Source organism: Giraffa tippelskirchi, chromosome 3 (genome assembly GCF_054371585.1).
Source record: "Giraffa tippelskirchi isolate mGirTip1 chromosome 3, T2T-mGirTip1v1.2.pri, whole genome shotgun sequence".
NCBI classification, from domain to species: domain Eukaryota; kingdom Metazoa; phylum Chordata; class Mammalia; order Artiodactyla; family Giraffidae; genus Giraffa; species Giraffa tippelskirchi.
In genome coordinates, this window is record NC_137277.1 from 99,925,597 (window position 1) to 99,940,057 (window position 14,461).

Below are 14,461 nucleotides of genomic sequence, written 5' to 3' on the forward strand. Positions count from 1 at the left end.
AAGAGCCAACTCATTGGAAAAGACCCTGATCTTGGGAAAGATTGAAGGCAGGAGGAGAAGGGGACAACAGAGGATGAGATGGTTGGATGGCATCAAGACTTAATGGACATGAGTTTGAGCAAGCTCTGGGAGATAGTGAAGGACAGGAAGCCTGGCATGCTGCAGTCCACGGGGTCACAAAGAGTTGGACACAACTGTGGGACTGAAAAACAATAACAACAAAAGTAGAGTAATATCAGATTTCTCATTATAAAAGGATTATTCAGTAAAGATGTGGAAGATGTATTGACATGGGATAAATCTGAATGTGGGGAGTCCAGTTAGGACTAATTCTCCAAGTTGAGGAATGAGATGATCAAAGTTTAACTGAACTTTGTAGCTCTGTGACTGGAGGTGAGACAAAGGAGTCTAGATATATTAAGAAGGATTTAGTGACAGAATGTGCAGGATATTGGAGAGAAAGGGGTCTAGAGTGGCTCTTGGCTTGGGCAACTGGGTATATCTGTGATGCCAGCAACTTAGATAAGGAATACAGGTTTTGAGGGAAGGATAGTGATTCTGTCTTTGAATGTATTGCTTTTAGAGGGCTATAAATTACCCAACAGGCAGTTGGCAAAATGGATCTGGAGCTATGGATTTGGGAGCTATGAGCCCATTCATGGTACTGGAGGGCCAATGGGCTGAGTGAGAAGGAAAAAAACCAAAATGGAAACCCTAGGAACATCAGAGGTGAAGCCAGCTAGCTGATGAAGATGTATAATCAGTGTTATTAATTCTGCCATGTTACTAACTCTTAAACATGCTTTTATTCAATTATAAATTAGAGATATTTTCTTATTAATTTCACAGAGTATGTCTCAATTTAAGTGCTAATGGCAATATTAATCAAGGATTAGAATCTCTATGTGAGGCAGAGAAGGTACATGACAGGAATTACACATGAGAAACCTGGAATGCCATAATTCACTGGACTCCTATGAAAAGACAAAAGACATTTGCACATAATGGTGTTTAGAATTGTTGGTCAGTTACATTAGCTCTGTAATGACAGATGGGATCTTTTTTTTTCTAGCTGAGAGTAATTATCTGGAGGCAGGAAACTTGCAATAGAACATAGACATAAAAGACCAAATTCAAATTTCTAAATCTCCTAGCATAAGTGGCAATTAGATTCATACCATCATGCTTCATGTCTTCTGTTTAATATGTTTTTATGAATTAGGACAGAGTTATCTCCTTGGTTGAATAGTATAGAATTTTATATAGGGGGTCAGAGCTATTCCTTCGAGAAACATATGCAGAGTAAGTAATTTGAAGATTGGGGAAGTTGAAACTGCAAAGAAATTGTCATTTAGAAGCAAAACTGGTTAAAACTTGAATATAAAATAAATGAATTAAAAATAATGCACATTGTTTTAGTGTTTATCTGTTCAGACCATTCATTTCAGAGGTTTACCAAGACTTTCTGGAGAAGAATAAGGTTTCCCATCTTCACGAACATCTCATAGTATCAGTACAGCAATCTGCCTCTTTCTTAGTATCTATTTGGAAAAAGTTCAAGATAATGGGATTTATTATCTTGTGACTGCTCAGAAAATTGATGTGTGTAACCTTCATTAGCATTTTTAGGGATAATCTGGGTGAGGCCCCTTTGCATTCATATAATGGTCCTGTTAAGTTTTCATCTTGTCTTTTACCTTTCCCTCCTCTCTTTTCTCCTATTCCTTCCCCTTGTCTACCAAGAAGATATTGCTTATTTTTTCTGATATGTTTTGACTCTTCTTTCTACAGAAAGGCATTCAGGCAATACACATATATCAACATGCACTATATCTAGTTTGAAATATTTATTGCTGAATAACATCCTAAGTGAATGAGGTTCTGCCGATGATAATGGAAGTCACTTTCTTTCATGATTTTTCCCAGTTAATCTTCTTGTGATCTCTGCTTGACTTCTATTCATGGCCCCTTTATATAGGTAAGATGTAATAAGTTTGAGTGAAGATATTAAAAGTACTGCCAAGTTCTTTGAATTATCTGTTGTTGATTCTGTGCTATATCTAGAAAGAACTGTGTTGATGGAAAGAAAAATACTCTCATTGAAAGCTTCCTGTTTGGGTCCTATGAGTTAGGAAATCCATAAACTGTAATCACTTTTATCACACTCCATAATCACTTTCCCTAATTTTTATTCTCAGCAGTGGTCTTCATTTCATAGCTCCAAAATCATCTTATTCTCATAAAAAAAGACTATTGCAGTGATTACTAATCCATAAGTATTTCTCTTGAGGCTCTGTTCATTAAAATAATAAGTCTAAGGGAAAAATGTCAGAGCTTGAGGTGTATGATTATGCTAGTGTAAACTTGTGAATAACTTACTAATAGTTATTTACATGATATAATATATATCTCCCACTTTCTCCCTCTAGACAGAAAACCATCCTAATTACAGGAAGGGGTTCTAGGTAACTTTTTTTCTCTTCTGTAATCTATTTCACTTGCATTAATTAGGCAAATGCCTTGTTAGGGAAATGTACTACATATTTTATTTGTATTTTATTTTTAACCATAGCCCAAGATAAGAAAACTCTGAATTGCAAAATTGAAAGTGTAGTCATTTCTGTGGTTGATGGCTTTATGGAAAATCCTTGACACTGAAGTTAAGCTTAGGGCTCAGCATAAAGTTATCTCAACTTTCTTGTAAGATGTTTGTTAGATCGCAGATATCTTTAATAATAACTTTGAGTGTTGCAGAAGATTTTATAGATTATAAAAATTGTGTAAACCTTGACCTCAGAATATAAGGAGCATGTAATCTAGTTGGGAAAAGTAGTATGTGCCTGTGAAATGGCTAATAAATAAAATCTTTTTTCCTCCTTTTTAACAATTGAGATATAACTGACATATAACTTTGTATTAATTTTAGGCATATAGTATAATCTGAAATATTTATATATTGTGGGAAATGATTGCCTCAGTAAGTTTAGGTAACATTCACCACCACACATAATTATTATATTTTTCTCTTATGATGATAACTCTTAAGATTTACCCTCTCGGAAACTTTCAAACATACAATACAGAATTGTTAACTATAGTCACTATGCTGTGCATTATATCCCTAGGACTTATAACTGAAAGTTTGTACCTGTGACCTGCTTTACCCGTTTTGACTACCTCCCCAACCCTTCTGTCTCTGGCAACCACCAATCTGTTCTCTATATCTAAAAGTTCATTTTTTTTGGTTTGTTTTTTGTTTTAGAATCCACATGTGAGATCATATAGTATTTGTCTTTGACTTATTTCCCTTAGCATAATACCCTTAAGATCTATCCATGTTGTTGGAAGTTGTAGGATTTCTTCTTTTTACCACTGAATAATATTCCAGTGTATATGTGTACCACATTTTCTTTATCCATTCATCTGTCAATGGACACTTGGGTTGTTCCTATGTTTCAGCTATTATAAATAATGCTGCAGTGAAGTTGTGAGTGCAGATATCTTTCAAGATATTGATTTCATTTCCATTGGCTAAATACACAGAAGTGGAATTGCTGGATTGTATGATAGTTCTGTTTTTAATTTTTTTTTCCACCATGGCTGCACCAATTTACAGTCCCACCAACAGTGCAAAAGGGTTTCCTTTTCTTCACATCTCGCCAACATTCATTAATTCTTATCTTTTTGATGAAAGCCATTCTTGTTCATTTACGCAAGAAATATTCATTGAGCATCTACTTTGGAGGAGGCACTGTTCCAGCAGTGGGTTAGAAAGTAAATAAGGCCAAGTCTCTATTCTCATGGAGTTTAAAGTCTAGGGAGAAACACTGTTAAGAAAATAAATCAACTGACCAATAATAAAATGTTTTCCAGTTTTATTGAGAAGTAATTGACATACCTCACTGCATAAGTTTAAGGTGTACAGCATGATGGTTTGATTTATATTTATTGGAAGTGATTACCTCAGTAGGTTTAGTTGACATCATCTCATATAGATATAAGAAAAAAAATCCCCCTTTTGTTGAGAACTCTTAGGGTAATAATATAATTTTTTATAGTGTAAGTGGAATGATAATAAAGCAAGATAGTTAAAGAGTGTCTGGATGGTATCTATTTTGAGACATGGTCATAGATGCACACAAGAGCTGGGGTTGACAAATGGTAGAGAGGACAACCCTGAAGGACCCTGAAGGACAGATGAGCAGGAGTGAGGGTTTCCCAGGTAAAGACCTGGGACAGAGATAAACATGGATGTGTAGCAGTGGGGCAGAGAGGAAGAGGCAGAGGAAGAGGAAGGCCTGGGCTGTTTGCTTTGGGGGGTAATAGGAAATAAGGTGATATACATGGGGTCAAGTCCACATATGCCTTAAAAGATTGAGTCTTCCTTTGAACAAGGTAATGTCCGAATTGCCATAGAAACTGCTTGAAGTGGTGGCAAATGCAAAGCCACCACTATTAGAATCATGTGAAGGGGAGCAAAAATATCTGAAAATTAATCCAAAATACAAATATCTACTGAACTGTTGAATCAAAATGGCGCTGAAGTCAGAAAAGTCAGCTAGAAAACAATAGTAGCAATTCAGGAATATACTGAACATTTGTGTAGCAGTTATGCTTTCTTATCTCATCTATTCACCCCTTCACACATATTTATTGAGCATCTATTAGGTATCAGGTGGTGTGTGAGGCACTGGAAATACAATGATGAGCCAACCAGATGTGGTCCCTTTCTTCATGGAGATCACAGTCTAGTGGAGAAGCAGACCCTGGTCATGTAATCACAAAGCTGAATGTCTGATTTTAAACTATGACAAGTATGTTGAAAAATAAACAAGTTATGGGAGCATGCAACTAGGATGGGTGGGTAAAACTCCCCTGACACACTGAAGCTGAAATTTGGGGCTAAGTATTGAATAGGAAAAGATGTGGGGGATGCAAAGAGAAGGGGAGGATGCAAGTGAAAGAAATGGCATGTTCAACATCCACATAGATGGAGGAAATATGGCTTGTTTAGGGATCTGGATGATGGCCAGGGCTCCTGGAGCAGAGAAGATGAGTCAGTTTGGGGCTGCAGATATAGGCAGGGCCAAACTCTGGAGGCTTTGTAGTCCATAGTTGGGAGCTTAGACTTCACCCTAAGAGTGATGGAAATCTTTAAAAGTGTAGAAAGTGAGATGGGATGTGGGCAGGAAATGAAACCAATGTGGATGCAGGATGTATTCTGATAGCACTAGGATGGAAGGCCTGAAGATAGAATTTAATATAGGTCCAAATGATAGTCAGATGCAGTCTGCAGGACTTGGTAATGGATTATATGTGGAGTGTCAGGGGAAGGCGGTGTCAGGATGATTCTTGAGAATCTGGCTTGTGCAAACTGATGGTATTTGCACAGCAATCCTGTAAGGTGTGTGCCATTTTTATCCCATTTTACATTATTCTGAAGTTAGAGGTGGTTAAGGAATGTGCCCCAGGGAGTGCCATTAATAAGTCACAAGGGTAGGACTACATCTCTGGTTTCTGATTTCAAAACCTGGGTTTTCTCATTATGCTTCTCGGTTGACTGCAGAAGGGATAAGGACTGTGGCTTAATGATGGCGGCACAGTAGCTTTGGTCTTTATAGCACAAAGTCATAGAATCTCAGCATTGGAAGAGATTATAGAGAATTTACTGCTGTGTTTTTCAAGCTTCTTTCACTGTGACCTACATGAGAAATGTATTTTACATCACAAATGAATATATATATACATACATACATACACACACAGAGAATGGAAATAAAAATTTCCTGAAACAGCATTACTGTAATGACATGAGATGCACTCTGATATTTTCTTCCATAAAAATATGCTAGTTCCCATCCATAAAATTTATTTCATTATCCACTAATGAGTTGTAACCCTTTATCTGAAAAACTGATTTAGTGCTCTTCATTTTTTGAAGAGGATTTGAGGCCCAGAAATGGGAAATGGTTTCCCTAGATCTCATAGTCAGCAGGCAAGTGACTTCCTGATTGTTAACCCCATTTTCTGAGTCTATTATGCAATTTGGATTTGTCAGCTTTGTAAATACAGTACAATGATAGGTTTGTAAGTTTTGTCCCTTAGGAAAAAATATCTGTTGACAGTTTTTCCACTTATTAGCATTTAGTTTGTTTCTTCCTCTGCAAGCCCTATTTTACACTAAGGTTAAGACCCTCTTGGACCTGTTTAAATGAAACTTTGCAACATTTTATTTGAAAAGAAAAGGACATGAAACAGTCAGATAATAATGCATAATCACTGAGATTCTCAAAAAACTAGTAAAAAGTCACAGAAAATGGAAAGCAGTTATCAAGAGAGGTGATCAAAAAATGCACTTATGAAGTCACCTAAGAAACCAAGGGACAATTGTGAAACCAAGAGGAAAAACCAAATCTTTCCACTAAGCAGAAATTCCAAGGAGAGTACAGGAAGTTTTAATAATGTATGCAAAAGTACAGGTACTATATTTCATGAGTGGAGTTTAAACATAAATGGAACATATACGATAAAGAAAAGCTTAGTTAGGTAACACTGAAAAATGGTGGGACATTTGGAAAGCATTTAATGAAACTATCAGACTGTTAAAGATTCAATAAAATGAAAATTTGAAGTTTACTCAGCTGTAGAAGCTTATAGGAACATTTGAGGAGAAGATAGAAAAAGATTTGCTTGACACTTTTTGCATATATCCTCTAACATTGCTAGAAATATAATTCATTACTGAAAATCCTGACAAGGTTTTCTGGATATTTTCCTAGTCAGACAAGCAGAAGTGGCACTTGAGAATCCTGGAAACAATTACGATGGGGAAAGCAGGGATCCAGCATTACAGGGTGGAAGAGTCAGAAAATGATAATGTGTCTGGAGAGGGTACCTTTCTTTCCAAAGACCTATCCAGTGGGGTAGAAAGGGAAATATTGTCCATCTAACTGCCAGCCATAGCCTCAGAGCCTTATCTGTGCATTTACCAGTAAATATTTCTTAAACCTTTAAAGTGCCAGATACCATGCAAGATTCTGGAGAGAGCCCACGAATAAGGCAAATCTGGTCCCTGCCCTTAAGAAGTTCGTAGCCAAGTCTGAGATTCGGGCAAATCCAAGTGGTTCAATGCTGATGTGTGCTGTAATACAAGAGAGGGACAAGATGCTAGGGAAGTTGGGAAGAGACACCTGATCTGGACATGGTAAGTTAGGGAAGACTTCTTGGAGCAAATAATGTCTTAAGTTTAGGCTTGAGTAGGATAAGGAAAAGTTAGCCAGATGAATCATGAAGAAGAGAGAGCTTGCTTGTTTCAAAGATTACTCAACACTGTGATTAATACGTTTACAAAGCATAGGCCCAGCACACAGTAAGCCCTCATATATGACAGTTTTTAATATTTTATCATAAGTTATAGAGACTGCTGAATAGTACTTTTCCCATATAAAACAATACACATGATACAATGTTTCCACAAATAATGGCTGATAGAATTCACAATTAATGTTTAATTGTCTATTATTATTTAATAGGCTCATAAAATACTGATGTTCCTCATTGTAATTCATTTTGTTTGAAGAAAACTACAGAGCATATTGTGGTCTCTCTGTATAAGGAAAATAGAAAATAGAATCAGAATATTAGGACTTAAAGAAACTATAGAAGTCACCTGATCCAGTCCTCCCCTTGAACATGGGAGAAAACTAGGCTAGCCATTTGTTCAAAGTAACAATGTTGTTGGTTAGTGGCAGAGAGAAGACAAAAAGGCTGGTATTCTGACCAGCAGTTTAATAGTCATTTCCTTTATACTGCATTGCCAACTTCAGAGTTATTTTCAATGCTCTCAACTTTGATGTAAAATTGTGTTAATGTTGTTACCTTGATATTAATTTCCATTATTGCCTTTGAAGTTTACATGGGCTTCATTTTGTGTTTTTCCAGTACTTGATTCATTCTGAAAATATGCATGTTAATTAATTTCCCTTGAACTATTTAACTTTTACATCAAGAGCAAAGGATACATGTAATACTACTAACCGTTTTCATTTTAAATCCTAAGTTTATTATTGGCAACAGATTAACATATTTTAAACTTCATTTGTTCTCTATTAGGTTAAGGTTTCATTCAAAGACTGTACCTTTGGCAGGAATATTAAACAAAGAATTAACTAAAGAACTGGAAAAAGTTCTGTAGTTAATAATCTAAATAATACTCTTCTTATAATGTGCTCCTGACTACCACTGTGGTAATGTTCTTTCCTGGTTGTTATTGCTACACAGTTATGTTTGCATGCTCCATTTAAAGGTATATAATTACCAAGCCTTTTAAAATAAAAACCACTAAAAAGTTCTTCTGGGGTATTCTTCCTTTTGCTCACCGCTTACTCTTCTATGCTTCAGCTTATTGTGCTTATATTGATTCCTCTGCCCACCTGTCAGCTTTCTTGTTCTTGGACTTGAAAATACCATAATCGGTTGTCATTCTCTCCTCATGGAAAATCCTTTGGCTGCCTCTGTGGGGATCCACTGGGTACAGATTTTTTCAATGGCACCCTTTTCCCAGCAGAGTCTTCACTGTATCCATTGTGTATTCCAAAAGGCCCCATTACCTTACCTCCTGGGTACTAACTGTTGCAGAGCCTGTTTCTCATTGTCATGATCTCACAACTCCAGCTACTTAGGAGGATATAATGCTAGCTTCAACAATATTCTCTCCTTCAATTTTCACCTCTTTTTGTGGGGGAGAGAGGATATAGGTATAATTACAGATGATATTGTGAGTTATCGATTGTAGGCAAACTTCTAACAGTCCCTGACCATTCTCATGATTCTAATATGAAGTAGAAGCTATTTAGTTTCAAAAGGCTGATGCTCCAGAGTTTTTGTTCCAGCAATTCATATATGTGCACATAATTTAACATCTATAACCCACTGGCTTTTGATTGCTCAACTTGCATTTGTTTTACAGTTTATAGTGTATGCCCCATTTTAAAAACTACTGTAATCTTTTCTGGAGAACAGGAAAAACATTGTTTAGACTTGCAAATGACAAGAACGGTAAACTGGGAGATTAACTAGGGTACTTGAATTTTATTGGTCTGGTTATTCTCTTGCTATACCTACCTTTGGAAACAGAAATCTTGTCCAGTTGTGGCTATTTGCTTATATTTGGCTTCATAAATCATACAACACTACATGTGCAAAGTCATTCAATGATAATTCCCATAAATTAGTCTTAAATCAAAAGTGAGTGAAATAGTTTCAAAACACAAGCTTTTTTCTTTTGAAATTTATAGGAATAGTCCCAGTAATCAGAAAGGCTGAATGTATACTATTTTTCTTTGCATTAGTTCACTGCTTCTCAGGTCTCATTACCTGAGAACCTTGAGACTACAGTGTTTTATTATACAAATCTCTTTGGACATACATTATATTTTATGTTTTTTAAGTAAAAATTTTAATACAGAAAAATTTAAAAATATATAAAAGTCTGTCATTATTCAACTTCAGCAATTATCAACTTACTAATCAAAATTTTTTCATCTATACCCTTACCTACTCTCTCATGCCTATGCAAATACCCAGATATCATATCATTTCATCTATATTTTAGTATTTATCTCTAAAATTAAAAAGACTCTTTATAACAGGATAACCATACTATGATCACACCTAAAAACTTGAATAGTGTTTCCATAATAGCATCTACTTACTAATCAATATTGAAATGTATCTGTTTCATATTTTTTTTTACATTTGGTGTATTCAAATCAGAAACTAAAATGGCTGCTTGTTTCTCTTTGATGTCAAGATTACTCAGTGTTTTCAACTGTTGTCAGCCTGATCCATCCATTACTATGACATTTCCTATCAGCTCAGATCAATTTCAGTAGCAAATGATTATCATGAACGAGAACCCATTATTTCATTATGCATTGCAAAAGGGTATATTCTAATGCTATCATTTCTTTTTTATTTATTTGGTCCCATTTAAAAATGTTATTTTGGTAATTTAAATAGATATTACTTGAGCATCTATCATGTGCTAGCACTCTGCTAGACAGTATAAGGGGAAAACAAAATACCTATATATCATGGCCTCTGCTCTAAATGGAAATAGAAATATTATGCTCAAAATAATTAGAGAACAGTTATGATATGGTCAGTGAAATAATAAGAGAGATGACTGTGGGTTGGAGAATGTTTAAGGTAGTTATGGGACATGTGCTGGGCCAAGAAGCATTTTATGAAATAGGGGGAAACTGAGGGCATTTCAGGTAGGAGAATAGTTTGGGTCACCCCATGAGGCCAAGAACAAAGATGGTGGCATAAAGAAAGGAACAGGAAAAAAAACCTACCTAGAGACTACACATTAATAAGGTTAAAGCGGGGCATTAGTTGGGGATAAGGACAAGCACATTAGATAACAAACAGAGAGGCTGAGGTTGAGAAAGGATAGCAATAGAGTTAGGAGTATAATGTAGACACAGGAAGCAGGGAGAAGAGAAGAGAGCAGTATCAACTGGTGGAGAAGCAGGGGAGAACAGTGTTATAGCCAAGGAATGAAAGAGTTTTAAACATGAAGAGGTGGTTGACACATTTAAATACCACCGTAAGGTTAAAGAAAGGGGAACCAATTCAGGAGGGAGACCCCTGACAATATTTGGCAGGGCACTTGATTTTGATATAGCATATTACAGACAGAGGGTGGATAAAGGAAGGAATGATTTGAAAGTAATAGGTCAGAACAGAAGGCATAGACGATCTTATTCTAGGAAGAAGGTTCAAAAGAAGAAGGTAAATATGGCCAAGATTATCAGTAGTTGGGGAAACCTTAGTGTTTGAAAACCAAAAGTCTGAATTTCCTTGATATTCCTTCTATTTTGCTAAATAGAGCAAAATATATTTTTAGAAAACAAACTTTGAATGATGAAAGTACAAAAAGAGCTTACCTAGTTGTTTTAGTTCACCATATTTTATATTTTCTCAATTTTCATTTCATATATTACCATAGTGAATCATGCTTATATCAAATATATGACAATGATATATTAAACTGAGAATGCTAGTTTCTTCCTTTTCAAAAAAAAGATTTTCTGCACATGTCTCCATCTCCTTCCTCTCTGCTTTGTTAGCTGTATGTGTACGTGGAATGTGTGTTTGCTTTTATTTTGTTAGTTTTATTGGTTTACTGCTCACAAAGATAAGACATGCTTCTTATAAAAAAATTTTTAAATTCCATGAAATGCTTCTATTCAGAGATAAACAATATTATTATTTTGGTAAACCTCCTTCCAAATCTCTTTCTATGTATAGATAGATAGGTGATATTTTATTTTAATGAGATCATACCATGAATGTGGTTTTGCACCTGCTTTTTTTACATCTAATAATAGGCTGTAGATATTTTCTGTGTTGATGAATATGGAAATATAGAAACTTTTTCAATGGCAGTCATTGCATGATGATGCCATAATTAATTTAAGCCATCTCTTGTTGCCAGACACTTAGACTCTCCAGTTTTTCTGTTTAAGCAGTACTGCAATGAACATTCCTATTGGTAATTTGTGCACGTGTCCTGTTGATTGTCTTCTTTGAATAACTTTCTCAAAGTGGGGTTATGAAAGACTGTATATTTCATATTGTGATATATATTTACGTATTAGGCAGTGTTCTCTAGAAGTGCTGTGCCAATTATATTTCTACCAATAACACCTATTAGTATCCAGGAACTTCTTTTAAATGTCTTAATTTTTTTCATCTTCATTCGGGCTCATTTTCTTCACTTATAAAAATCAGGATGAAACATACCAGTGATTCTTAAAAGTTTTAAGATATTAAGGCCATTTGAAAACTGTTGACTAGAAACTAGAAATATTGTTCCAGAAAAACACATCTGCAAAAACACAAAACTTTTACATAATATTTATGAGAATTCACAGATCTTTTGAAGTCAAATCACAGACTCTTTAGAATTTCATTCCATGAATCCAAGTGAACAATCTCCGAATGAGGTGTTATTTACAGTTGCTTTCTCCTTTTAATATTAATACTAACACACACACCTTACACATACATCACACACTCATGTGCATGTAGAATTTTAATGTGTCCTTGGAAAATCTTTAACATCTGCTTGATACAAAACCTAGTCTCCTTGTGATCTGTGAAATCACTTGAGTGTATTTATTTATTGGATGAATTTCTACTTATTTCAGGTTCTTCAGTGGCGAGCCCACCAGGAAGAAGTAACAAGACTGGAAATGGAAATCTCTGCCAGAAGAAGAGAAAAGGAAGAAGAGAAAGAGAAACTGTGGAAGAAGAAGGAATTGTTACAAAGAGAAGAGAAGAAAAAAGAGGTATTTATACTGTTGCTGCAAATGTGTGAATGAATATTTAATTGCCTGATTGAGATTTGATTGACCTTGGTCTTTGGCATGGAATCCTCATAGGCAGTTCTTAGAAAGATTCATAAGGTTCTAGTGGAGTCTTGCTTGAATGTATTTGAGTTTCAGAGATATATGTACATGGAGGAAAACCCACTTTATTGACTTCATAAGCACAAGTACTTGTGATTAGAAGAGATACTGTAGATAAAGAAAAGACAGGGTTTGTGGCTGCTGTTAAAGCATGTTCTAAGTAGGGACATGGCGAAGCCAGAGGTACTGGAATAGCATTTTGGTTGACTACAGTACAGCAAAAGACTGTGAAAAGATGTATTTATTGGAAAATACAGTATACTGGGGTCAGTACAATACGTAGAATACCAAAATTCCCTTTAAAGAATCTACTTCTTGGTTTATTATGTATTAGATTGCTTGGTTTTTCATACTGATACAAATTCATCACCCTATTTTTGAATGAACATTAGTTTCCCAATCCTCAAAATATTGATTAAAACACTTATTTTTAAAAAGGTATTTTTTATTTTTATTATTTTTGGCTGTACCATATAGCTTGTTGGATCTTAGTTCTCTGACCAGGGATCAAATCCATATCCTATGGAGAGGAAGTGTGGAATCCTAACCACTGGACCTCCAGAGAATTCCCCAAAATACTTATTAATAGCTTTAAAATAATTATTGACAATCTGTGGGAGATAAAACATATTTCAGAGGGGATTTTAAAAAATATATAGGGTATATATTTAGATATTTTATTTGACCATATCACAAAAGTGATAGAATTTATAGTAAAGTATACATTTCTTTAAGGTTTTATGACTTCTGTGGAGATAATTCACAAAAGGCAATTTATGATCAGTTCTATAACATAAAGAAAGGAATTAACATTAATCTGTGTTGACTTGATCTGGACAATATGTAAAATGTTTTCTTTTGGAGTTGCTTAAAGTGCTAAGAATGACTAATTCATGGTCCTTGATGGATAAATTTTTGCTTCATCAACACAGTTGCTATACTTTAAGCTATATGGTCCATTGAAACCATATGAAACTCTTGTCTAGAAGTTTTTCCTTTAAAATTCAACCTGAAGAAAAAAATAACACTGTGGTTTTTTAGCTAAAAGTCAGGTTTTCTACATTTTTATACTTCAGTTATCATTATTCTTGCTTGGTTTGTGCTCTTATGTCAGCAAATTGTTGTAGAGTCAGTATGTGTGAAAAACAACATGTATAGAAATTATATAATTTTTGACAAAATGAACTGCAAAGAAGATGTAATTTAAGGTTTAATTTCTAAGTGAGTACATTAAGTGGTTTCATCAAGTCCCCATCAAAGAGATACTCATAAATATCAACTATGTTTCAAATAATGTAGGGCTTCCCTGGTGTCTCAGATGGTAAAAGAACTTACCTGCAATGCAGAAGACCTGGGTTCGATTCATGGGTGGGGAAGATGTTCTGGAGTAGGAAATGGCAACACACTCCACTATTCTTCCCTGGAGAATTCCATGGACTGAAGAGCCTGGTGAGCTACAGTCCATGGGGATGCAGAGAGTCAGACATGTCTGAGCAACTAAAAGCAAAAACAAACAGATGTGACCTACACACATTTCTGGGGAAAACTTATCAATTTCAACATTTGCCATTATGAAACTAAAGGTATTGGAAAAGCATGTCCTTAGAGATTTGTCATCTACCTGGGTGCCCTTCATAAAACTTCCTTTCTATAAATTAGTATGACCATGAAAGGAGGTATTTTTAAACATTTGTTTGCATGTTCAGTTCAGTTCAGTCGCTCAGTCGTGTCCGACTCTTTGCAACCCCATGAATTGCAGCACGCCAGGCCTCTCTGTCCATCACCAACTCCCGGAGTCTACACAAACCCATGTCCATTGAGTCGCTGATGCCATCCAACCATCTCATCCTCTGTCGTCCCCTTCTCCTCCCACCCCCAATCATACCCAGCATTATGGTCTTTTCCAATGAGTCAACCCTTCGCATGAGGTGGCCAAAGTATTGGAGTTTCAGCTTCAATATCAGACCTTCCAGTGAACACCC

General features: G+C 35.5%; 1 protein-coding gene across 36 annotated transcripts in view; it reads left to right on the plus strand.

Moving 5' to 3' along the window:
• Nucleotides 1–14,461, plus strand: part of CCDC148 (coiled-coil domain containing 148) — a 330,637-nt gene that overhangs the window by 183,934 nt on the left and 132,242 nt on the right. For all 36 annotated transcript variants that reach the window (XM_081582922.1, XM_081582919.1, XM_081582923.1 and 33 more), the window contains one exon: nt 12,219–12,359. In XM_081582922.1, the coding sequence (XP_081439048.1) occupies nt 12,219–12,359 (141 nt within the window). The remainder of the gene's footprint in view (nt 1–12,218; nt 12,360–14,461) is intronic.